Genomic DNA, 27,073 nt, shown 5'->3' on the forward strand with positions numbered 1-27,073 from the left:
TTCTAAGCTGGCATTTTCATAAGCCAGAGATACAATAAGTACATATCTAGCTTTTGGGTCTCTTACTCCTACTTGTACAGCCTTAGTTGTCTTTGTAAAAAGTCATTAAAGTTTCTCTCTGGCCCTGTTTAACTCTGATGTATGATTCAGTTATCTTTCCTAGTTCATGAATCTTGTGCCAAGAATTTAAATTTAATGAGTTACATAGGGACAAGGTATGTTTATCACAGAGAGCCTGGTCCTCAGGATCAGTGTAGTGGTCCTTGCCATGATTTTATATTGGGAAGCCTCAAATCCTTTTGCATTTCCCTTTTGTTCTAAAATTTTAGGCTCTTCTCTCCAATAGCATTTCCATAGCAGTGGGGAGTCCATTTCTTAGGACCAGTGAGGTTAATTGAAGCCAATTGTGTGGGATAGCCTTATTGCTTGAAGCCCACCAGTTCATAATTTCCCCAACAAATGGTGAATTTAGGCCATAAGATACTATTGCTTGGTTAATTTCTTTTAGATCAATCATGCCTATAGGTAGCCATGTATATTTACTGCCTACTTTATACTATTTCCTGTCGTTTTACTTTTGATCCCTGATCATCAGTTTCTGTAATTACTTCAATCTTTTCAAATCTCTCTACCACTGCCTTTAATAAAGTCTTAATCTCTTGTTTAGTGTTCCGTTCTAATGTCCTCACTGATGATTTCAAGGCATGAAATTTTCCATTTTTTTATTCCCTTGCTCCTACCCTCTCCTGTATTTATCCTTCTATTTATCCTCTCTGCCCACCACCTCTGCCTATTTCCCTCATGCCTCAATATTTCTGTTCATTTCTTTATTAGACAATCAGGTGTTTTAGATATGCACAGTAACACAGCTTTACTGAGTTAAAAAAATACAGCATAAACAAATGTAACACACATTAAAGTAATATTCTACAAGAGCCATGGATAACTAAAACATTTCTAAACAAGAAAAGAGCCCCTTTAGGTCTCATCATTCCTGATTTCAAATTGTACTTCAAAAGTATAACAAAAGTAATAAAAGAGCATGGTATTGGCAGGATTGAATGGAAGACTCAGACATAAATCTATATATAGGAACCACGCCAGTCTCAAACAGTAAGCCATCACCTGGTTCCATGGTGCAGTCTGGGCTCTAACTGTTGCTGAGGCCTTTGTCTGGGTGCATGGCAGTACTAAAGCCGGGATCTTTGGCCAAACATGACATATTGGACAGTGAGCAACACTAAGTAAACTGACAGGTAATCTGTGCTTTCTTCATTAACCTGGTCAGCCATATTTGAACAGTATTTCTGTTTGCCATTGCCAAATACCCCATAGCTCTGCAAAAAAGGGTTCTCCAGGTAGAGTGTACACATCCCCTTCGCATGGGCAGTCCATTAGCTCTGTCCACTGTTCATTTACTGTATAATACTTGTGAGCTCACAACAGTCCTGGATATTCTCTCCAAACTGAGACTAGGGAGGAAAGCCATTTTGGCAGAAAATAACATTTACATAATTTGACTCACATTATTCAGGCTGGTAGTAATAACTCTACCCAATTTGGCTCTTTATTTGCAGTTGTGATGTGTATTTTCATTCCTGGTATGTTGTTTGAGGTTTTTTTAATTTTTATTGCTTTATAAATAATACCATTCAAAATTTCCACTTCCTCCCCTCCTCTCATTTCCCTCCCACCCCCACACCCCCTTCTATTCCCCCTCCAGTCCTAAGAGAGGGCAGGGTACCCTGCCCTGTGGGAAGTCCAAAGCCCTCCCCACTCCATTCAGGCCTAGAAAGGTGTGCATCTAAACCGACTGGGATTCCAAAAAGCCAGTACATGCAGTAGAAACAAATCCCAGTGCCATTGTCCTTGGCTTCTCAGTCAGTCCTCATTGTCAGACACATTCAGAGACTCTGGTTTGAGCCCATGCTCATTCAGTCCCAGTCCAGCTGACTTTGGTGAGCTCCCATTAGATCAGCCCCACCGTCTCAGTGGTGGACCAACCCGTGGTGGTCCTGACTTCCTTGCTCATCTTCTCCATCCTTCTGCTCTTCAACTAAACCTTGGGAGCTCAGTCCAGTGCTCTGATGTAGGTCTCTGTTTCTATCTCTATCCATTGCCAAACGAAGGTTCTATGGTGATATTTAAGATAGTCTTTAGTATGATTATGGGACAAGGCCAGTTTAGGTACCCTCTCCTCTACTGCCCAAAGACCTATCTGAGGACATTCCCATGGGTACCTTGAAACCCCTCTACATCTAAGTCTATTGCCACACTTAAAATGGCACCCTTAATTAAGATATCTTTTTCTCTGCTCCCATATCCGCCCTCCCACCATCTAGACCATTCCAATCCCCCAAGTTCTCCCCAATCCTTCCCGTCTCCCTTCTCCTCCCCCTCTCCCCTCCAACCCACACCATCCCTACCCTAACTCCCACGATCCAAACTTTTACCTGGTGATCTTGTCTGCTTCCAATTTCTAAGAGAATCTATATATGTTTTTCTTTGGATTCACCTTATTATTTAGCTTCTGTAGGAGCATGAACTACAGGCTCAATGGCCTTCGTTTTTGGTTAGAGTACAATAATGAGTGAGTACATACCAGATTCATCTTTTTGGGTCACGGTTATCTCACTCGGGATGGTGTTTTTGTTTCCATCCACTTGCATGAAAATTCAAGATGTCATTGTTTTTACTGCTGAGTAGTATTTTAATCTGTATATGTTCCACACTTTATCCATTCTTCCATTGAGGGGCATCTAGGTTGTTTCCAGGTTTGGGATACTACAAATAATGCTACTATGAACATAGTTGAACAAATGCTTCTGTCTGCAGTTTTTAGTCCTGCCCACTTCCCACAATTGTTAGTCCCAAGGAAATCACACAGAGGTCTACATTAACTACAAATTAGCTCAGACTTCTTATTAACTCTTATTACTTACATTAGCCCATTATTCTAGTATATGTTAGCCACATGGCTCAGTATCTTTTTCAGAGAGGCAGTCACATCTCACTTCTTCTGTGTCTGAGCCAGAACTGTGTCCTCTTCCCAGAATTTTCCTGTTCTCCTTGAGCCACCTTTACTTCCTGTCTGGTTGTCCTGCCTATACTTCCTGCCTGGCTACTGGCCAATCAGCATTTATTTAAAATGTGATTGACAGAATACAGACCATGGTCCCACACCACTGGTGTGTCTGTACCTTTTGTCCTCTGCCTGCTTTAGGCTGCTGCAGTTTCCCATCGTCTTTAGTTACTGGAGTATGTGGGACCATGTGTATCCCTAAAGGATTTCCTGACCAACATCCATAATCTTTCTTACCTCTATTTGGAGAAGCAATCCAATTTTCTATTGATAAATTACCTCTCCTAACACTGTTAATTTTTTCTTAGCCTGTTGGCTTAAGGACACCTGAAGCCCAAAGTGACCTGGGAGAAGTCTGAGCTTCCAGCTTAACAAAATGTTTGTTATGTCTCCAGTCAGGAGCACTGATTGCCTCCACACCATCAAAAAAGAACCAAAATTTCCAGGCCATCAGAAATTAAGAATATGTGAACAGGAAGCAATTTCCCCTAGGCAATCACTGGGGTTGATAGTAAGTGGAACTATTTCCTTTCCTACCACTTAATTCCTGGATCCTTGAATCTGAGATATAGAGAATCATATCATATTTTGGACTCTGATTCAAAGCATATACTGCTACCTGGAGAATCCTGTCCTACTATTCTAGGCTGATGCCCCTTTATTGGCTCCATAACTGTGTCTTCAAAAGGGTCATTCCATTTTTCTATCATGACAACTGATTTAAGAAGTTGATGAACATGGTAAGACCAGTTGATTCCATGATTTGGGGCCCTGCTGCAGCCCTCTGCTGTGAATTTAGTTCCAAGGTCAGAAGCCATATTGTGTGGATACCATGATGGAAGACCAGGTAGTTTTGGTAAAAATTATTACATCCAGGAAATGCAAATTCATAACTAGATTAAGTATTTACTCCAATAAGGACAAAGTGTTGTGCTTTCTAGAGAGAAAGTGGTTCAATCTAGTCATTCTGTTGCCAAGCTGTTGGCTGGTCAAGCCAGGGAAGCAGTGACATATCTGAATTTCTGTGCTGTCTCTGCTATTGGCAGAAATTCTATTCAGCAACAGCGGTAAAAAGGTCAGGCTTGAGAAGTACATATCCATGGTATTGATCTCATGGACATCCCACATCTCAGTTACTTTGGCTGCTTTGATCCTGGGCACATCTAGCAATCATTGAGATGGCTTGGTAAAGAATCTGACTGTGCATGGAATGGGTCATCCTATCTCCTTGATTATTGAACTCCTCCACCGCTGAAGGCACCTTGTGATGGACATTAACAGGAGACATAAGGATCTTTACGTTCCTTTTTTCCTTAGCAGATCTGTCCAAATACTTATTTCTCAAATGGCTTTCCAGTTTTTTCCCTTTTTCTGTTTCTTATCTTTCACTCATACAGTACATCCTGACCATAGTCTTCCCTCCCTCCACTCCACCCAGATGTACAGCTTCTCTGTTTCCCTTCAGAAAAGCACAGGCCTCCTGGGGATCTCAACAGAACACATCATAATGAGATGCAATACGAGTAGGCACAAACCCTCATATCAAGGCTGAAGCAGACAACCCAGAAGAAAGAAAATGTTCCTAGGATGAGACAAAAAGGTCACGGTTTTCCCACATTCCTGTTGTTAGGAGTCCCACAAAAGCCCCCAGAGAAAAACAACAGCATGTATATAGAGGACTTAGTACAGACATTTGCAGGCTCTTCATTCTCTGTGGGTCCCTATGACCCCACTTAGTTGATTCTGTGGGCCCTGTTCTCCTGCTATCATTGATACCTCAGACAATCCTGCCTTCCCCTCTTCCTTGAGGTCCCCTGAGTTCTGCCTAATGTTTGACTGTGGATCTCAGTGTCTGCTCCCATCAGCTGATGAAGAAAACCTAACTGATGATGATTGGACAGGGATAGCAATTTCAATAGGTATCATTTCATTGAACCTTTGTATGTATGAGACCATGAGGACCCTGCACAAACTTCAACAGCTGAGAAGAGCTGGTCAGGTAATGGACACCTTTGAACAGAAACACCACGAGAATTCACAAAGCAGATTTTATTATTTTATCTATTTAATATTTTATTGATGTCAGATTTTTTTTTGCTTTGAGCCCTTGATCATATGTTCTATTCAGTACAATCCAGACAAGTTTTTCTAAAGAAACTTTATTGGGATGTGCATGAGGCCTTAAATAAACTGAATCTCAGTAGCTAAGTATTGGACAAAATCAAACCACTACAGAACAGGGTCGAGATTACTTTAATAATACCAGAGTCCAGTACTGCCCCTCCCCCAGACTGACAGTCAATAAATTTACAGTTGTCTTAAAAGCTGTTCCACCAGGTTATCTTTCCCCACATTCACTGTAAATCCTCCACATACCCCATAGTCTACCCAGGCATCATTGGTAACAATGTTGACTGCTGATTCTGGGATACATGTGAAGGTCACAGCTGACAGGGTACTAGAATTTCTTCATGCTTTGAGAACAGGCTCCAGTGCAGAGCAGTAAGGAGAAGCCAGGGCACTGTATGCTTCAGCCACCAGGTAGGGGTATGAATCTACCATTGTCTTCCAGCTTGAGGTCTCAGAAACCTCTGAAGCATGAGCTATAATGAAATCCAGTACCTGGACTTACAGCTGCTCTAGATTACTGTAGAGTTCAGCAAGGAAGAGGGTGTGGGCAGCATTCTCCACAGAACTCTGTAGAGAGCCCTCTCATACATGACCTTTATATTCTCCAGACCATACTTGGCAGCAGCTGCCAGCACAGCATCTGCCATGCTGTGGAGGTCTGGTTCCTTCTGATTATAAATGAAGCCCATCATTGCCTTGAAGACTTGTGGCTCAGGTCAATGGTCTCAACACGGTTCTTTCTGTCATATTAAAACATGGTTCTGAAAACTGGAGAGCAAGCTGTTAAGATGACCGTGTGAGCCTGGAATTCCTGGCCAGCTACCACCAGGCAGCAGTCTGTGAAGTGGAAATTCTCCCACAGCTCTCCTAGCTCATTGGACAATGTGCACCTTGGAACCTTGATCTCTGACTGTGTGCTCTCCTCAAAGATTCAGTAGGAGTCCGGGATCAGAATCCCTATGCAGGGGAGAGTGAGCTCAGCTTCAGGGAGAAGCCAACATCCATGGTGAATAGAAGATCTTGAAGGATGAACATTTTGTAACCCCTTTCGTAACCTGGAAGGAACCTGAAAGATTTTAGACTTGGCACAATTTCACTACTTTTTCCTTCAGAGTTGATGATCCAAAACTCAAATTATGTCATAATGGGACTCTTTGAAGAGCTGAGCAACTCTAGGTTAACTGACAGGTAATCTGAGCTTTCTTCATCGAAAACCTTTGGGTAAACTCTCAAACACCAGTTGTCATTGTTCCTCTTGAGAAAGTTGGGCTTCTAATGCTCTACTTCATTTGCTCCAGAATAAAACAGAAGTTGTGATGGTCCACCTGCAAATGAAATTCTGGATGTTAAACATTTTGTAGTCTCAGCTCTGGGGTGTGGCATCCTGTGACATTTCTCCGGAGGCAGTTTGAAGGATAAAATGAATTCAAATGAAGAACGAGAATTTCTTCTCTTTTCTCTCTGTGGGACACAATAATAGGCACACTACATGTTTTGAGTTTCGGTTTCTCCTCTGTTCCCTCTTCTATGAGGCTGGAAATTTGAGTCTCTAAAATTATCCCAATTACAATGCTAGTTTCATAGTAGGTAGTCTAGGATTCTCGGGGCTGTTATATCACTTCATTGTTTTTGAAATTGACCTTTAGGTCAATAGGTAGCTTATTTTAACAACCATATACAACTTTTGATTATTTGGAACATTTTATCCACTCATATCAAAAATGCTGTACGAAGATTCTCCAAGTAACTGAATACAGAAGGACTCTCTCTTTGTATGAACAACGGGATTCATTAAAAAGAGTTAGGGCTGTAGTTCTGCTAATCCCATGCTATGGGAGAATGCTCTTGTACACTCCATAGATTTGTCACATGTTTTAGTTTAATAAAACGCTGATTGGCCAATAGCCAGAAATACAGGAAGTTTAGGCAGGGCAATCAGACTAGGATAATTCTGGGAAGAGAAAAAGCAGAGATGGAGTCACCAGCCAGACACAGAGGAAGCAAGATGAGAATGCCTTATTGAGGAAAGGTACCAATCCACATGGCTAAACATAGATTAAAATTATGGGTTAGTTTAAGTTGTAAAAGATAATAATAAGCCAGAGCAGTAGGCCAAACAGTTTATAATTAGCATAAGCCTCTGATTGTTTCTTTGGGACTGAATGACTGCAGAACCAGGAAGGACAGAAATGTCTGTCTACAAATGGCACTCAAACAATTGCCAAGAATTTTCACATAAAGCCTGAGAAAGCTTTAAAACAAAAATGATTCTAGACGCTCTGGTTTGCTCTCTTTCCACCGCCATCTTAGTTCCACATCCTCTACACAAAATGCCTGATGAAGCAACAAAAACCGTCCCTGCCACAGAGAAGGAGCTGCCACAGCCCCCGGCTGAGACAGGGTCGAAAACAGAATCTGACAGCTATGAATCAGTACCAGATCTCAGAAACAAGACTCCACACAGACAGCCACACAATAAGCCCAGCTGGCAACAGCAGCTGAAATCCATGAAAAACCAGTCAGTAAAGCAGAGCAGAGCCAGAGTGAAAAGAAAGCACGGAGGGCTATGTCCAAACTGGGTCTTCAGCAGGTTACAAGGGTTACTAGAGTGACTACCCAGACATCAAAAAATATCCTCTTAGTCATTACCAAACCAGATGTCTACAAGAGCCCAGCTTCAGACACCGACCTCGTATTTGGGGAAGCCAAGATTGAAGATTTGTCTCAGCAAGCACAGTTAGCAGCTGCTGAGAAGTTCAAAGTTTAAGGTGAAGCTGTTTCAAATATTCAAGAATATACTCAGGCTAGGGCAGTACCACAGGAGAGTGAGGAGGAGGAGGTTGATGAATCAGGTGTGGAAGTTAAGGACATAGAATTGGTCATGTCACAGGCGAATGTGTCCAGAGCAAAGGCAGTGAGCCCTGAAAAACAACAGTAATGATATTGTAAATGTTATTATGGAATTAACAATGCAATTATTTGACAGCGAGGACACTCTGTTCCACTCCCCCTTTTTTGGTGTTTCAAAGGTGGAACTAAGGCTTGGTTTGAAATTTGTGCTCTTTCTATCACTAATAAAGTTATGGCTTCTGGTTGGATGAAAAAATGATTCTAGACAGACAGGAACAGCATCAAGCACAGCTTGTAGGCAACCATCATTACTCCAGTAAGCTTTGTTTGCTGGTGGTATGCAGAGGTATGGCTCCATAGAGAGGTTGCCTGACTCAGTGTTGTTCAAAGACCTTAACAGCTCTTTTAAGAGGCTCTTCCACCAAACACTGAAATGGTGTTTATGGGCAGCCACCATCAGGTTTCTTGGTGGTGGCATGGACCTGAAACTTCACAGAGTTGTGGTAATAAATCTGGTTCCTGCCATTATCTCCACCATGAAGTTAGACTCTCAAATAGCTAAGGAATGGGGTAGAGCCAGCTACCAAAGTTGCAGCTCTAAGTTAGGCATATCACTTAGCAGATTAAAGATGTGTGTACTCAGAAAAAGATCAAGATATACACTCAAGACAGACTTAAGACAAAAAACCCTCAAAGTGGCTTACAATGTGTTTTAAAATATATGTAGACTTGGGAAAGAAAAAAAAGGATAGCGAGAACCTTTCAAAAAATAGAGTAGTCCAGTATGGTGGCAACACACCATTAATCTCAGCACTTGGGAGGTAGAGGGAGGTGGTCTGTGAGATCAAGCCCAGTCAGGTCTACAGCAGAGTGAGATGTAGGACAGCCAATGATACACAGAGATAACCTGTCTCAAAAAGCCAAAAATTAAAAATATAATTAAAGAAATAGAATTTTTAAAAAGCCATGTAAAGATGTAAAATACACAGAGAATTGGGTTACTTTATGTTATTGTCTTGCCTTTGAATTGGTTGTTTGCTGAGGAAGGAGCAAAAGCTGCAAAAAGGCATTTGAGAATAAGTGCTGATGGATTAATCTAAACTATATATTTCAAAAATATCTCAACCTCAAAATTTAAGTCATAAGTTGTGTTCATTTGGAAAGAGGTTCTGCTTTTCTTTCCACAGCAAATGAGAAGTTGTGGATTCATTATGGGTTAAGAAAATCATGTTTTATCAAGCAAGACCCCTCTGAAAAATCTTGGACAGACGTGAAGTGCCCAGATGATCCAACATTTCATGGCAACTACCTTGCAGTTTCCTCTGAGTTCCACATCCAGAACAGCTTCAAGACTGCTGGCTGAATACAGCTTCACAGAATACTCCAGTCAGGATTTGATCATTTCCCTAAATTTAGCTTTGGGTCTTAATAAGATTACCAACACCGCAAAACAGAAGGAAGTAGACTAGAAAAATAACCCATATCTTCCAAAAATGGATTATGAATATTTCTTTTGTTTAGCATGTTGTTTACAAGTTGTTATGGATAATAGTCAGGAAAACACTAAACAAAGGAAATTAGATTCAGGGTTCTTGCTTTGAAAAGAAAAAAGGGGGAAATGATGTGGAATAATGCTCTTGCCCACTTTAAAGATTTGCTGTTCTTATTGCTTGAATAAAAACCTGAGTGTCCAGTAACCAGGCAGGAAGTATAGTTGGGACTATTAGACTAGGAGAATTCTGGGAAGAAGAAAGTCAGAAACACAGTTGTAATCCGACTCAGAGGAAGGAAGATGAAAATACCTTACATGGAAAAGGTACCAAGTCACATGGCTAAACATAGATACGATTTATGAATTAAATTTAGTTGTAAGGGTTCGTTAGTCAAATGCATAAGGAATAGGCCCCAGTGTTTATCATTACTATAAGTCTTTGTGTGCTTCTTTGGGACTGAAAGACTGTGGGGATGGGTGGGACAGAACCTTCTGTCTACAGTATATCAATGGCTATCTGTGAAGTGGAAGTCAAAGAATTCAGTACATATTCAGTTCAGCAGGTTAGACCTGCAGGTTAATCTTTAGTCTATGTTGGAATTATGAAGAATTCTCTAATGCCAGTGAAGGAATGGACTTGCTGCATGATGAGGGCAAGCAGACAAAAAGCAACAGCTTCTATCTTCCATGTACTTTCACAGGATTCCAGGAGGTAAAAGGTGTGCCCCAATTTAAGGTGTGTGCACTAGCCTCAAGATATGAATTAAAGGTGTGTGTTTTACATTCTTGGGGTCCAGGTTAAAAGTTTGTGTCTTTCTACCTCCAAAGTCTGCATTTGAAGTGATCTACTTACCTCAACTTAAGCATAACATTATTCATAGTTGTGCCCTCCGTTGTAGGATTTTAGTTAATTCCAGCTCTGGTCAAGTAGGAAACCATGAGTATCCATCACAAGTGCATTTTGCTTACTGGGGTCAATCTTCCATAAATAAAGGAATGATGCCCATTCCCACACAGCTGTTATTACTCTTACTATATTGTTGTAAGAATATTTTTCATAAGCCAGGCAGGGGTAGCACATACCTTTAATGCCATCACCTGGGAGGCAGAGGATGGTGGATCTCTGTAAGTTTGAGGTCAGCCTTGTCTAAAGAGTGAGTTCTAAGACTGGCTACATAGCTACTTAGAAACCATGTCTCTCCCCTCAAACACACACGCAAAAGAATTTCTTCCAAAACAAGAAACATGCTTAAGGTAGAGGTGGGTTTTTTGCTCTGTCAGTGGCCTCAGTGTTCACAACATGAAGGTTCAGGTGGAAGAATTTATATATGGTGGCAGGAAGCAGATATAGACAGGACGCTGAGTGTGGCTGTCTTCTTTCCTTCCTTTTATTCCATCCAGACTCACAGACCCAGGATGGCTCTGCCAAATCTCATTGGTGGTTTTCCTCTCCTCCTCAGTTAATCCTCCCTATACAGTCTTCCTGATCCACTTAGGGGTGTGCTCTGACAAAATACTAAATACTTCTCCTTTCCGTCATGCAGATGCCAAGACTCAGCTTCTCAATACCTCCGAATTTTCATCCTCACTGGTGTGTGCTGTTGTCTTTAAACTTTGAACTTCCATGCTTACTATGCTGGGCCTTAGACATGAGAGAGTATTCTGGTTTCCAAAGGATGCAGAATATATTCAACAGTTACTGAAGAAGGGGTTTGGAGACAGTTCCCCTTAGACTGTGAACTGTAAAATGCTCCTTACATCTATCATCTCTCTCCAGATTAACATGTCTGAATGGACACACTAAGCCTCAAGTACATGAACATATCTTCAGTGATTCAATCCACTCAGTAATCGCCAGTCCAGCTCTCCTGAAAATCAGCCTCCAATGCTGCTCATCCCTCAAGACAGGATAATTCAATCAATTGGTTTTGATCTCTGAATTTTTGGGTTTTTTATATAGGAACCTTTTCCAGGTGGCTATTTAGTAGCATCAGTGACCCTTCTGTATATGGGTTTAGGGACAGGGAGGCAGGTACCCTTTTCCTCCAATGTGTCATTTGAAACAAAGGTAGACAGTCATTGCTGGACTCCTCATTTGCAAAACATAAGCTTTGCATTGCTATTTCATTGCTCTCCTGAGTATGCTCCTGAAGAGGAGAGCAGCTTCCAATGAGGGAACTTAGACCCCACTGGGGCTCAAGTAGAGTATTTGTTCACATACAGTATCACTCTGAGAATGAGGCAGGTGGGGTTTTTATTTCAGGTAGATGGTTCTCTGGAGGACCTGGCATAGCCAAAAGGATTCAGGAAGAGGCATGGGCCTTAATCAACAGGATTGTCCACATTCCAGAGAAAGTCTTGGTCGTTAGAGCAAAACAAACTGACTGAAACAAATAGAAAGGCATATAAACAGACACAAATACAAACACACATTCTGAGAGAGAGAGAGAGAGAGAGAGAGAGAGAGAGAGAGAGAGAGAGAGAGAGAGAGAGAGAGAGAGACAAAGAGACAGAGAGAGAGAATCAGGTTATCAGGTTGCTGGCTCCATGCTGGTCTGCCAGTGTCCTGGGACTGGACTGGCTCCAGGGACTGGATTGCCTCCTGGTTTCTGCTCCCTTAGACCTTGCTTCCTCAGGCCCACTTTTGAAAAATACAAGCTTTTTTTTTATTAATTAATTTATTTAGTTATTAAAGATTTCTGCCTCTTCCCCGCCACCACCTCCCATTCCCTCCCCCTCCCCCAATCTGTCTTCCTTCCTCCTCAGCCCAAAGAGCAAGCAGGTTTCTCTGCCCTGTGGGAGGTCCAAGGACCACCCACCTCCATCCAGGTCTATTAAGGTGAGCATCCAAACTACCTGGGCTCCCACAAAGCCAGTACGTGCAGTAGGATCAAGAACCCATTGCCATTGTTCTTCAGTTCTCAGTAGTCCTCATTGTCCATTATGTTCAGCAAGACCGGTTTTGTCCCATGCTTTTTCAGACCCCGGCCAGCTGGCCTTGGTGAGTTCCCAATAGAACATCCCCATTGCCTCAGTGTGTGGGTGAAACTTTTAATCTGGAATTAGTGCCAGAAGACACACACCTTTAATCCAGATCTCAAGGCAGGAAGACACACCCTAAACTGTGCCACACCCTCTGCTGTTAGCATAAAAGGAGAGGCAAGGAGGCAGCTGCTGCCCTTTGCTGCTTGCCCTTGCCTTGCAGCAAGTCCTTTCCTTCCCTGGCAGTAGAGAATCATCTTTGGAATTCCAGCATAGACTGTCAGACCTCTGGGACTGAGTAAGTACTGGGTTCTTTACTTTTCTGTCACAGGTACCATTTGTGGGATTAGTAGGACTGCAGCCCTAAGTCATTCTAATTGAATCACTCTCCTTCATACAGAGAGAGCCATTCTATGTGTTCTGTTCCTTTAGAGAATAACAGTACACTTTTCAATATAAGAGTGTATACAATGTTCCAAATTATCAAAAGTAGTGTGTAATTGTCAAAACTAATTACCTTCTTACTTAATATTTAATCTAGAAAAGATGGAGTGATGTAAGAAAGAATCCCTAGTACGCTAGACTGTCTTCATTGAATCTCATAGGGCAATATGTATAGAATTTCAGAAAGGCCAAAGTTTCTAACCTCATAGAAGAGGGAACAGATGAAAAAACAGAAACTAAAAATCTAAAATAAATCTGTAATTGTGACCCCCAGGTTGAAGAAGAAAACAATCCTGTTCTTTTTTGGCTCCAGGTAAATCTTCACACTCCCAGCAGCAGATATGTCGGGAGACCTGGCAGTTGAGAGCAGAGGCTACACACAGATCAGAGTCAACAAATTCTCGTACAGATGGACCATCAGCAACTTCTCCTTTTGCTTGGAAGGAAACTTGGGCAATCACATTGCAAGCCCCACTTTCTCGTCAGGAGCCAATGACAAACAGAAATGGCTTATGAAATTATACCTGAATGGGAACAATGAGCAAAGCAGAGGTTACCTGTCAGTTTTCCTAGTGTTGCACAGCTCTCCAAAGAGCCCCGTGTGGGCAAAGTTCCAGTTTGGGATCATAAATGCCAAAGGAGAAGAATTTCGAATCATGAACAATCAAAGAGTTTTCAGTTTCGACCAAAACGAAGGCTGGGGTGTCACAAAGTTTATTCTTCGAGATTTCCTTTTTTGCACTCGATGTTTGCTTCTCCCAGATGACAAACTCACACTCTGCTGTGAGGTGAGTGTGGTTCAGGACTGCATCAGCATCTCTGAACAGAACATGCAGCCAGGAATTGACGTTCCAAGGTGCACACTGGTAGATGATCTAGGAGACCTATGGGAGAATTCCCGCTTCACAGACTGCTGCCTGGTGGTAGCAGGCCAGGAATTCCAGGCTCACAAGGCCATCTTAGCTGCTCGCTCTCCAGTTTTCAGAGCCATGTTTGAACATGACACAGAGGAGAGCAGAAAGAATCGCATTGAGATTCATGACCTGAAACCTGAAGTCTTCAAGGCAATGATGGACTTCATTTACACCGGGAAAGAACCAGATCTGCACAGCATGGCAGATGCTGTGCTGGCAGCTGCTGACAAGTATGGCCTGGAGCGTTTGAAGGTCATGTGTGAGAGCGCCCTCTGCAGGGAACTCTCTGTGGAGAATGCTGCCCACACTCTCTTCCTGGCTGATCTCCACAGCTCAGTGCAGTTGAAAACTCGGGCAATAAATTTCATTACAGCTCATGCTTCCGAGGTTTTTCAGACCTCGAGCTGGAAGACAGTGGTCGACTCCTATCCCCACTTGGTGGCTGAAGTATTTGCCTCTCTGTTTCCTGCACATGGTCTTTTCCTGGAGCGCCCCCTCAAATGCCTGAAGCGATCTTAGGACCCTGTGGGCTGTGACCTAGGTGTGTCTTCCAGAAGATACGGTCGTTATTGTTACTAATGACAACTGTTTAGACTGTGGGCTCTGAGGCACATTTACAATGAATTTGGGGAAACACAGTTTCTCTCTATTTCAGTTGATATTACTGCCATTATTCTATTTAGGTATTCTACTTGTGTGCATACTGGCTTTTATCATCAGGGGGTATTGAATTTTGAAAAATGTTCTTCATGTATTTAATAATATCATTATGTGGTTCATGTCTTTCTGTGATTTTGTCATTTAGGAATTTATATATTTAATTATATTTTTTGATTTTGTGTATTTAACCATCCCTACATATCTGGGACAAAAGGCTACTTCAACATGGTAAATTATCTTGGAATATTCTGAGATTCAGTTTGCAATTGTTTAATGAGAATTTCTGCATCAGGGTTTTTAAGGGAATTGCTTAGTGATTTAGGTACCAGTGTAATTTAGTACTCATAAAATAAATTAGGAAATAATTCTTTGTTTCTATGTCTGGAATAATTTGATGATGGTGGGCATTAACTCTTGCCTGAATAGCAGATAGAGTTCTGTGCCAAAACTATCTTGCTCAAAGTTTTTTTGTTGTTTCGTTTTTTGTTTGTTTGTTGGGAGACTTTTAGAGAATGCTATTTTCCTAGGGTTTATCAACTTGTCGACATACATATCTGATCTTGATTTCATTTTTCTAAGTGGATCCTATTGTTCCTGATTTGGTTTTTCTTGGTGCCCTTGACCTTTGTTGAGTATATAGTGTTTTTATTTGTTTCTTTTGATTAGCTTTTTGTTGAAGTCTATTTTCTTAGGCATAAAAGTTCAGCTCCCGCACGGCTAGCTTTACCCGAAATAACAACACACAAATTGTATTGTTTTTAAACACTGCTTGGCCCATTAGTTCTAGCCTCTTATTGGCTAGCTCTTACATATTGATCTGACCTATTTCTAATATTCTGTGTAGCACCACGAGCTGGCTTACCAGGAAAGATCTTAACCTGCCTCTGTCTGGAGTGGGAGAATCATGGCAACTGCCTGACTCGGCTTCTTTCTCCCAGCATTCTATTCTGTCTACTCCGCCTACCTAATTTTTTGTCCTATTAAAGGGCCAAAGCAGTCTCTTTATTTAACCAATGAAATTAACACAAAACAGAAGACTCTCGCCCATCATTTGCCCTTTTTCTGTTTAAACAAAAAAGAAAGGCTTTCACTTTAACATAGTAAGATTACATATAACAAAACAGTTATCAAGCAAGAATTACAGTTGCAATATTTATATCTACTTTATCTTTTATCATAACTAAGAAAAACTATAACTATAACTAACTGTTCTTCAACTCCATCAAAGACTCCAGAAGGATATAATCTTACCTAAGCAAACAAGAAGTCCAAAACTCTAGAAATGACAGAGACATCTAGCTGCCTGAACAGTCACCCAAAGTTCCTCTGTACTGTTGGGGCATCCATCTTTGGCCTACAGGTCCATAGTTTCCAGCAGACATTTCCATGAAGCAGGAAAATTCCAAAGACAGTTCAGTCACTTTCTGCTGTGTCCTGCAGAATGTCTCGCAGACTCTTTCATGAGTCAGGAACCCCGAAAGATCATCTCACCTTTAGGCAAGTTTAGCAGTCCTCTTTCTGCGGGTTCTTTGTGTCCAGTTCATGCATCAGTCCAAGCAAAAGCAGTTTCGTGCCTAAATGGCTAACCAACTCCATAAGGATCCTCTTCAATGCCCATCTTCCTCTCAAAGTAGATTGGTGCTGCCAGGAGCAGATGTGTCTCATTGTAATGAAAAGCCCTAAGTTATTAAAACATTAAATGCCATGTTCTGTAGTCTTTGAAAGATATGAAGAATGTCTATCTAATTGAAATATATCTCTATATATCTAGAAAATCTAACTAACATGACTACAAGCTTGACTATTATCCATGATTATCTACTAACAACCTATATTTCCTAATTATACATTACATTTTAAAAATGAACTTCACAGTCACAATACCATAATCAAGATCAGAAATACATAAACATATAACAAAATTGACCTTTAAATCTATATCAATGCAAATTATTCATATCTATATCATATCCCCCTTTAAATGTAAAAGAACATTTATAAAGAATGTTTGGGGGGCTGGAGAGATGGCTCAGTGATTAAGAGCATTGCCTGCTCTTAATTCCCAGCAACCACATGGTGGCTCACAACCATCTGTAATGAGGCCTGATACCCTCTTCTGGCCTGCAAGCATACATGCAGACAGAATAAACACTATATACATAATAAATAAATAAATAAATAAATAAATAAATATTTTTTTAAAAAATGAATATTTGGGAACATGGGCACAGTTTTTTCTCTCCAAACTGCTTGGGCGCCAATCTGTATCGAGGTAATAACCAGACTAGCTTAATATGAAACTGCAAATTTTAATGAAGGGATAGCTTACAACTCCAGAGATCCAGCGATGAGCAGGAAATACAAAAAGGAGAGCAGCGGGGCTCGCCATATTTATACGCAAACATTAGCCCTAGGCGAACACGCCCCCAAATGGGCAGGGCCAACCCTACAAGGTCCTTTTCCATGGGATTTCTTTTTCCAATGCTTTACTGTGATGTAATCTCTACCCATTTTGATAGGTTCAATTTCTGCCTGCAGCAGAAGGATGGAATCTATTTTCACATCCAATCTGTTAGTTAGTATGTGATTTTCCATGAGGAATCAAGACCACTACTAAAGAGAGCTATCAATGACCAATAGGGATAGACTTCTAATATTTTGTTGTCATTGTTTTGGTGGTGGCGGTGTGTGTGTGTGTGTGTGTGTGTGTGTGTGTGTGTGTGTGTGTGTGTCTTTTACTACTGTTCTGAGATTATTTGTTCCCTTTATTATTCAATATTTAATGAATATCCTTAGGTTGAAGTTTTTCTGCAAGACCTTTCTGTCAGACTGGATTTGTACATACATATTGCTTATATTTGGCTTTTTCTTGAAATGCTTTAATATTTAAGTCTCTAACAATTGAAATTTTGATTGGGTATACTAGTGAGGGTCTGCATTTGTGGTCTCATCTGCTGCACATTTGTGTAGGCTCTTTTCGCTTTAAAATGTCTTTACTCCCTGAGATTCTCAGGCTTCTCCATGACAGTTTTACAGTTTCCACTGAGATTCCAAAAGCCAGACCTTGAGATACCAGGGCTGTCAGAGCAAATGGAGAAAAAGCCTGTGGTAGTCAATGAACTCTAGGAACGGCATGGCCTGCATTCCTGGTCACCAAACACCCTCTATTCAGACTCTGCCTAATGCTCTGGAGGAATCAGACACCTGCATCTAGTCTATCGTGTCTGCATTTGGAATGTGATTGACTTGTACTGTTTAGACACATAAGAGAAGTTGGCCATGCCCAGTCGCTTCAGTTTCCAGAATGTGTGTGGCATATTATCAGATTCCATGGTGGAATTACCACTCAGGCTGTAAAATTCATCACCTACACAGCACTACATGAGAACACTAAAACAAGGTCCTAAACCATGAACGTCCATAATGATGGGGAAACTCTAAATGCTCTACCCCATACTGTGTGGCCTCAATATTTCTGATTCTGGCTCACTCTTCTTGTTAAGAGAATTGTGACAACCAGAATTTGTTATCTGTGCTTAAACTCAACCTGGAAAGGCCCCATGGTACACTGCATTCCCTAACACCCAATGTAATCATCAATATAGACTTTCTATTTTCTTAAATGCATGTCCCAGCAGTCTTCTCTGGGGCCTAAAACCTACATTTCTGAAGATTCCACTGAGATTCCAGAGATCAGTAATGGATAGAGTGGGGACTCAGAGACCCTTGGTATGTAGATGGGTATGGAGTACAAGGAGATCATAGTGTATGTTCATCCTGAGTTCTAGGCATGCAAAACTCCATTGACAAATTGCTGTATTAAATGTCCGAGGAATCTGAATCTTCACAACAAAAAGGTAACAGACTAGAAAGTCATTTCTTCTCTAGGTTCTAGAGGAAAGTCTTGTTTAAGGCCCTTTCTGTATGGACACATAAAAGAGGTGTGCCATTGGGCTACTATCCATGGTTTAAATTTGTGCAAGACTTCATTGGACCCCCATCTGTTCAGCTGTTTGAATATGTGCTAGACAGTCCTGTGTTCTTTAGTGTGTGTGCTTTTGTGTTTCACTGTGCCTCTGTGTTTCATTGTTTTCCTTTAATGAATAGTGGCTTCCCCAAGTAGGAGTACACCCACCTCCAGGTTTAAGACCAATGCCACTTCCTGATGGGGATCTAACTTCTTTTTGGTCTGTCAGGTCACCCTGTGAAGCCCCCACCTATGGGAATAAAGAAAACCTCCCCCTCACCCCCCCCCCGTGCCTCTCCATTAATGCGAAACTTCATGAGTAAAGCCTAAGCTTGCTTCCCAGGGTTTCTCAGTTCCTCCATGACAAGTCACACCTGTCCTCCAGGTGCATGCCCATCAGAGCACTGCACTCACAATCTAGAGCACCTTTCTTGGAAACAATAGGTATTGAAATCATTGCCTAAAATCATTCAAAGGACATATTTGAGGAAGGGTTACCTACCACCCTGACCCTGAACATACCTTGAATAGTTAGTTACCCATGCTACTAACTACCAATCTGCACAAAGTCTACCTACCAGATAAATCAAAAATCAAATGATTAAAAACAATTGATTAATTTAAACCATATACACTGATGATTAGTGTTGGAGGAACACTTACAGGAGAAAAATCTGCCCCCACCTTTATGAGATTTTCTTATCACCTGTGTGATTGTCAGCTCTATGAATGAGCTGTCATTTCTCTTTCTCAAGAAGGTTTCCTTTTCCAAACTGACTCTTTATTAGTTTTGACAGTATCCATGCATTTCTCCTCCTGTGGAAACAAGAACAAAACCCCTTCCCCAAAATTGCACATCTCCTCATTTTCATTTTGAGTTCAATACATCCTTAAAATACAGGCAGGGCTGGGATTTGGATTCCTGGGAATTTCTCTAGAGCCAGGTTTCAGCTAATCCTATAATGGCTCCCTTAATCAAGATATCTCTCTCCTTGCTCTCATCTCTGTCTTTCCTCCATATCAACTATCCCATTCCCTCAAATTTTCCTCTCCCCTCCCCCTCCTCCCTCCTCTTCTTCTCTTACCCTCCCCTCTCCCCACATTACAATGCTCCCAACCCTGGCAGTCATCCTGTTCTTTTCCAATTTCCAGAATGGAAACTACCCCCAGAAACTGATTTCATAATCTTTATTAACATTGAATATTCTTAACGCTAATGGGAAAGGAACAACAGCATTAGAGAGATTTTGGATAATAGAAAAAAAACTTCTGAATTAAACCAGCCAGTGTATTTCAAGGATGTGTTGACCTCACAATGAAAATGAGGAGATGTGCAATGTTGGGGAAGGCTGGTGACCTTTGTTTATAATATTCTTCCCAAAAACATTAGTTTTGGAAACTGCAAGAATGGTTACCTGGGTGTTCCATTGCTGCAATAGGTCATAACCCCATAAATTCACTGCAATATTAGCTACACATGGACTCACCCTTCTTTCCATACCTCTGGTCCTATACATTCAACCCATGCCATGCTTTGGTTCACTTAAGAAAGGGTTTCAATTCCTAGAAATTTAGCATCTGCCTCTTGAAGAGGCCAAGCTGAATGCCATGATTCTGGAATAATGATACTCATGTCTGCACCCATGTCTAACAATCCCTTAATTAAAATGCTATTTATATGCACTCTTAGCTTTGGTCTTTGATCATATATAGAAGTCTGACAAAATATAAGATTCCCAGGCATTGGGATTGTTGGACTAAATGTCTGAACATCAGGGAGGAGTTGCTCCAGACACCACTCACACAGCCTCAGTTGATGTAAAAGCAAGAGGATTTTTATTCTGTCATGACAGGGCCCTTCAGGTTCGGGATATGAAGGACATCCGATAGCTGTTACAGTCCATCTTTTAAAGCAAAAAGTCACAGACACAAGGGGGAAACCTGTAGGTTGTTTTCCAACTTATTGGATTGACTTATTCAAAGGGTTTCTAGCAGTGATTGATCTATTCCAGGGCAGGAGAATAGCTGTGTGGTCAGGTGATAAAGGGAGAGCATCTGTGGTACATCCTGACCTTGTTCTAGTAACTAAATCAATACATCAGGAATTGAGTCAACATCTGTGGGATGTCTTTGCCTCAATTCCTAGAATGGAGTTATGTTTGAAGATTATTCACAAAGACACAGGAGGATAAACAGTCCAGCATATGTGTGTGTGGGCAACTGTCCTGTTTCCAAGAGAGAGTGAGTGTAAGGTTTTAGAAAAATGTCTTAGGGTTGAGGGGGCTTACAAATGCATTTAGAGTATTTCATTCCCTCCTCTTGTTTTGTCAAATCCCAATCTTGGGATTTTCTGAGGTCTCTCTTGAGAGCCTGATATTGGTGGGTCAGTACTAAAACTTGAGTAATACAGAGTCATTCACAAATGAACGTCAGGAGTTCGTATTTTCTGCAGTCCTGGGACTGGGAAGAATCTAGTTGGGGTTTTTAGGGAGGGAGATGGGAAATGGTGGTACCTTAGGGCTTGGTATGCTGCCTAGGACCCCTGCAGGGAGGGGGCTACTTCAGCCCCCAACCTTGTCAAGTTTGCTTACACACACCCCCAAGACAAATATGTCAGTCACAATGTCTACATGCAGGATAAGAGTCCCGGAGAGTTCATTTGGTATTTTTATAAGAGTCCTTTGTTTAGCTTTGAGTGTGTTGAAGCTTTCACCTGGAGGGTCCTGAGTCATTCTATGAAGGTGCCGGCTTCATATGAGTTGTGTGGATCCACGTTGCAATGTCGCCTACTTTGAGAGCGGTGGTTGTCATTAGGAGCATGGTGTAGGTTCCCTTCCAGGAAGGTTTAAGGCTCTGGGACTGATGTCTCTGGACGTATTCTGAATACCAACAGATGTGAAATTTCTGTGTGTCCGGGCTGGTAGGCAGCAGCCAGGGGCTTCCACACCTGGGCTTAGGATGATCGGGAGGGCCTTTAGGTGGGCAGATAACAGTCTGAGAAGAACAGCATCAGGATTATATACCTCATCCACTGATGTGGGAAGGTCATTTGTCAATCTGTTGTTTCATTGGTTAATTAATAAAGAAAACAGCTTGGCCTTATAGGTCAGAAAATTAGGTAGGCAGAGTAAACAGAACAGAATGCTGGGAAGAAGGTAAGTGAGCTAGATGCCATTCCTCTCCTCTCTGGGTCAGACGCGATGAATCTCCGACCGAAGATAGACATAGGCTAGAATCTTCCTGGTAAGCTACTGCCTCTTGGAGCTACACAGATTATTAGAAATGGGTTAGTCGAGGTGTGAGAGTTAGCTAAGAAGAGGCTAGATATAATGGGCCAAGCAGTGTTTAAATGAATACAATTTGTGTGTTGTTATTTTGGGGCATTAGCTAGCCAGGCAGCTGGGAGCTGGGTGGGAGGAAAACAGGCCCACAGCGTCTTCTACAATCCGCCTTAGTGAATGGTGGCAGCGCTCACATAGGACCTCATAAGGAGTGAGTTTAAATCGAACCGGGGTGTTTTAAACCCAGAACAGGACAGAGGGAGGGAGGTCTGTCCAGTCATTTTTGCCAGTCTCTAGGGACAATTTTGCCAGAATTTTTTTTTTTTAGAATTTTATTTATCCTATCTATCTGACCTTATCTTTGGGGTTGGTAAGCACAATTTAATCTTTAATTGATCCCCAGTGTCTTGGCCACGCCCTGACTTACCTGGGCAACAAAGGCAGGTCTATTATTGGACATGATTACCTTGGGCATTCCAAACCTTGGGAAGATTTCTTTTATGATCTTTTTAGCCATTACATGTCTCAGTCCTGGTCAATGTATTATGGCTATCTTCTTTGGCAAATGTGTGGCCTCCTGGAGGCTCAAAATTTCCGCAGATATCAATTGTCCTCTTTGTCTGTATATTGCTTTGTGTATATAAGTGGTGGCAAAAGCATACCTGCTGTCAGTGTAGACGTTTTCTCTTCCATCCATAGAGCTTGTATCAAAGCCATAAGTTCAGCTTTCTGGGTGGGCCGACATCCCTTCAGGGAGGCTATAGGCCCAGATCATTTGCTTCCTGTCCACCAATGCTGCCCCTGGCTTCTGCTTACCTTCAGTCTTGTATACCTGCTCAGCTCGGACCCCCAGTCTTGTGCCCCAGGCAAGCTTCGCCATCATTTCTAGCTCTGCATGGCACAGCTCAGCCTGCTGTTCTGCCAGCCACCTGTCCTTTCTGCAGATGCTGGTAGGATCCATAGTCCATCAATGTGACCAGGGCACAGGAGCAGCATCCCAGTGCAGGAGGGTACCTGCGGTAGCATTGAAAGTGCTCTATCGCAATCTGACATGGGTGAGAGGAGCAAGACTGCAGGGTGAGCAGCCAGGGCTCATGCAAGCTTTAGGGCAAGTACAGCACCAAGACAGTTGCTAGGAGATGAGTATTTGTCCAGTGGTGATGGCAGGGGGAGGTGGTCATTCTGGTGAGGAGGGCATGGCAGAGGCAGAGGCAGACAAGCAGCCTGCGTCTCCTGCAGAACTGAGAACAGCAGGGAAAACAAAGTCCTTCGTTTGGTCAACAAAAGGCTTTGATCATACATTCAGGGGTGACCAGGGAGGAATGAATCATTTATTTGTTCTTTTTCCAAATTTATACTTAGTAAGGTGTCCAGTTTGTATTCTTTAATTTTTTTAATGGTTGTTTTATCACAGAGTACTCAGTTCATGTGTCCCTTATAAAATCTATAGAGGTATCTAATGTCCTTTTTCTTGCCATAAGCACATTGGCCTTTGTCCAAGGGGTGCCACTCTCCGTCTTCATTTGTCTTTGATCTTCTGTTACCTAGGCTGCTTATCCGTCTGAGTCTGGTCTTTTTTTTTTTTTTTCTAGTCAAATTTCTTTCTTGTCTATGATATCTCCAGTTTTCTCTTTCTTCTGCCTCCCTCCTTTCTCATCCATTTCTATGAGGGCGTTTTTTACATGTTGTTTAAGGGACTCTATTTCTTTCATAAAGTCAATTTTTTCCACTTCTTCTGTGTTAGGGTGTTCAAGTCCTTCTGATGTAAGATCATTGGGTTCTGGTGTTTTCATGTTGTTTTTCAGATTGTTAGGTGAATTCTTGCCTTGTCGCCTGCCCATCTCCTCCTATCGATGCTATCTAATGGGTCTTTTAAAGCAGGATCAGGTTTCCCTGCTGGGCCAGGGGCCTCGCTTACAAGATGCCCTCACTCCGTTTCCTGTCTCCCACCGTGGGCCAAGATCCTTCTCACCACTCAGAAGGGTCTCCAGGAACAGGGCCAGGCTCCCCGTTCGCCAGGGATCCCGCCAAAAAAAGGCCTACCACTCTGTGGGCCAGCCACCAAAACAGAGAAACTCCCGCTGCCCTCTGTCCCGAGCTCCTGACCCAGAGCCCAAACAGGCTAAACTGGATGATCCCGTGGCCCCGTGTAAGGGAGGGAGAGTGAAGGGGGCCCCCTGGGCGCAAGCTGGGATGGGCCAGAAAGAGAGAGGTCGCAGCAGAGGAGGAGCAGCACCAGCAGAGGGGACCAGCCCTCACAGACTAACCGAGGGGTCAAGGAGGTCTGGGAATGCGGCTGCTCCGTTTCCTGTGGCCCGTCGTGGGCCAAGAACACTCTCCCCACCCAGGAGAGTCTTCAGGGACAGGCCAGTGGATCTCGCCAATAAAAGGCCTCCCAATCTGCAGGCTAGGCCCCAAGAAACCTACCTGATTTAATTGTAGTGGGACGATCTGCTCTCAGTGTGGGCTTCACTGTTTCATGCTTGGACTATCCCACATCGGCCAGTCTCTGCCGTGTCTGCGCGCCGGTCTCCGCCGCGTGCGTCGGCCCACCGGTCTGTCTCCACCCGGTGCGTGCCTCAAGTTGTTTTTTATTTTATGTCTGGTGTTTAACCCTACAACTAAAGATATTCTTGAGACTGGCTTAGGGGGATTGTTTATATTCTGAAAGTTCATTGTAAACAATAGTTCAATGTTCCATCTAGGAATATGTCACAACAACTATGTTTTCTCTATATGTAATAAATGTGGTATTCTAAATGGCCCTCCCTGACATGGGCCTGCATTGGAAAACTTAAGCAGCAGAAATGCTGGAAGTTTGATTGGTGTGTCCATGCATACCAAATGACATCTTGTCCCCTAAACTAAATCAAACTCAATAACGGCCCAGATCCAAGGTCGCTCCATTAAATATTACCCCTTCCACAAAGGATATATTCTGAGGCTGGAAACAGGGGTGTCCTCCTGAAAGTTATATTCAGGAGGCACAGGCATTCTGCAGTGGCAGCCTGGAATACACAGGGATTTTAAGCGGACCCTGGGAAACTATTTCATTTGAGTTGAGACGGATTGTCTTAAATTGCTTAATCTCTAAAAGCCAAACAAACAAAACTTAAGTGAAAGAAAGAAAACAAAGCATCATATGAGCATAATTTTTAAAACAACGGTTGAGCAGAGACATTGTCATTAATGAGAATATGTATTTAATGAATAAGACATAGTTGTTAATAGCAGGAAGTGGCCTGATCTTAATTGTATCACCCATCCCCATTATCCAGATTTTATTCTTCAAATTCCTCATTTAAAGTGGATCTACCTACTACTGCGACTTAAGCAATGAGTTTGTACAGGTTTGTTCCCCATTTTGGGGTTTAATTAATTCCAGATATAGTCAGGTTGACAGCCAAGAATAGCCATCACAAGTGTGTTTTGTCTTTATTTCCCTTGATTTCATTGAGACCCACAGTCTCAGGATGAATCCAGCAAACTTTAATGGTGGTCTTTCCCCTGTCCTTCAGATAATCCTACCTGGACACAGTCTTCTAGATCCATCTAAATATCCTAAGTCCTTTCCAAGTCTATCACTTTGATTGACCAGATTCACCTTCTCAATAGCCCACATACTACATCCTCCACTGGTGGGTTCTGTGCATTAATCCTTGGAAGTGGCAGGCTTATTTTACTGGTCCTTCAGAGTGAGAGATTATTCTCATTTCCATGGGATGCAAAATACACTCCACAGAACCAGAGTGGGAGGAGTTGGGGATAGATCCCCCTCTGTAGTGTGATGAGTGATGTTCTACCTACATGTCATCTTTCTCTAGTTAGTCCTGTTGTGGAGAGACTCTCTAAGCCTAGAGGACACAGAAATATGTACATTGATTTGATCAGCTCAGCCATTCCCAGTCTGGTGTTTGTGTAAATCTGAGTCCAAAACTACTTATCTGCCAAAATAGGATAACTCAATCATTTAATTTTCATCCCTTGGTTTTTTTATACCTCTGGTAGATTTTGTGCATATGGCTAACTAGTAGCATGGGTGACTGTTTACCAGGTGTGTTCAGGATCAGGGTAGTAGGTACCCCCTAACTCTCATCTATCATTTGAAGGGTTTGTAAGTGATCCCTTCAACACCCCTTGTTTCCATGAAAGGTACTCTAAACTGTGAGTCCTGTGCTCCGATGGGAATGCTCCTGGAGGGCAGGTGTGACTTCTCACAGAGGAACTGAGGGCCCCTGGGAAGCAGGCTTAGGCTTTATGCATGAAGTTTCACATTAATGGCAAGGCACAGGGGGAGCTTTCTTTTTTCCCATTGGTGGGGACGTCACCGGGTGACCTGTCACAACCAAAAGTGATTCACACATGTCTTTATCCAGGAGGGGGATGTCCTCCTACCTGAGAAAGCCACTGTTCATTAACAGAAAACAAAAGTGGCGATATCTCTCATTATCAGTGGTCTTGATTCCCCAGGGAGAAGTCACAGACTAATAAGAGTACATAATAAAGCAGGTTTCATCCTTCAGCTGCAGCCAGAAACCCACCTTAACAAAATGGGCAGTGGTTGCTTCACAGTAAAGCCTTGGAAATAGACATTCCAAGCAAAAGGACCTAGGAAGTTAGCTGCTGTACTCGCTTTCATAGATAACAAAATAGACGTCAACTATAACCTAATCCGAAGAAGTAAGTAAAGACGCTACATACCATCAAAGCAAAAGGGATTAAAGATGAACAAAATAGGAAACAATGGGTTTCTCATAGTAAAAGGAAACCAAGATAAGACATGTATTTTAAATAGACAGAAAAACCCTAGCAAAATAGCATAATCACTAAAAGTCTTCCCACCAAAAAGCCCAGGACCAGACACTTGTGGCATATTGACCTACCTGCTATTCAAAGAAAAGTAAAAGCACACACTCCTCCAATTATTCCAAAAAGTAGAAACAAAGGATCATTAACAAATTTATTTTATTAGTCCAAAATTACAATGATTGCTAAATCACAGACCAAAATATTGTGAACACTGATGCAAAAATACTCATAAAGCCATAATATTCTGTGATTTTTCCATGATGAACTATGCTTTGTCCCATATATGTAGGGATGGTTCAATGTACAAAATTCAAAAAATCTAATTGACCATATGTGGATGGTTGCCTTTATTCTCCTTCAGTGCAAATACACAACCGGTCTTGGTTCTTCACTTAGAGTTGTGGAATGTGTTTTCATTCCTGGTACATCTACATTTTTTGTTATCTGCCTGGAGAAGGCCGT

General features: G+C 42.1%; 1 protein-coding gene and 2 pseudogenes across 1 annotated transcript; 2 read left to right on the forward strand and 1 right to left on the reverse strand.

Annotated features, from left to right (window-relative positions):
- Positions 1-5,551: 5,551 nt before the first annotated feature.
- On the reverse strand, positions 5,552-7,255 carry LOC130889948 (speckle-type POZ protein-like; annotated as a pseudogene).
- Positions 7,256-7,542: 287 nt separating this feature from the next.
- Positions 7,543-8,313, forward strand: LOC130889949 (nascent polypeptide-associated complex subunit alpha-like; annotated as a pseudogene).
- Positions 8,314-13,321: 5,008 nt separating this feature from the next.
- On the forward strand, positions 13,322-14,413 carry LOC130889950 (speckle-type POZ protein-like). Its single transcript, XM_057793861.1, has one exon. It carries the CDS (start codon positions 13,322-13,324, stop codon positions 14,411-14,413), a length of 1,092 nt encoding a protein of 363 aa, XP_057649844.1.
- Positions 14,414-27,073: the final 12,660 nt, after the last annotated feature.

The sequence above is a fragment of the Chionomys nivalis genome, chromosome 18, assembly GCF_950005125.1.
Source record: "Chionomys nivalis chromosome 18, mChiNiv1.1, whole genome shotgun sequence".
Lineage (NCBI taxonomy): Eukaryota > Metazoa > Chordata > Mammalia > Rodentia > Cricetidae > Chionomys > Chionomys nivalis.

Bases quoted from the DNA above. Each gene is read 5' to 3' on its own strand.
- LOC130889950 (XM_057793861.1), top strand. From the start codon at position 13,322: ATGTCGGGAGACCTGGCAGTTGAGAGCAGAGGCTACACACAGATCAGA.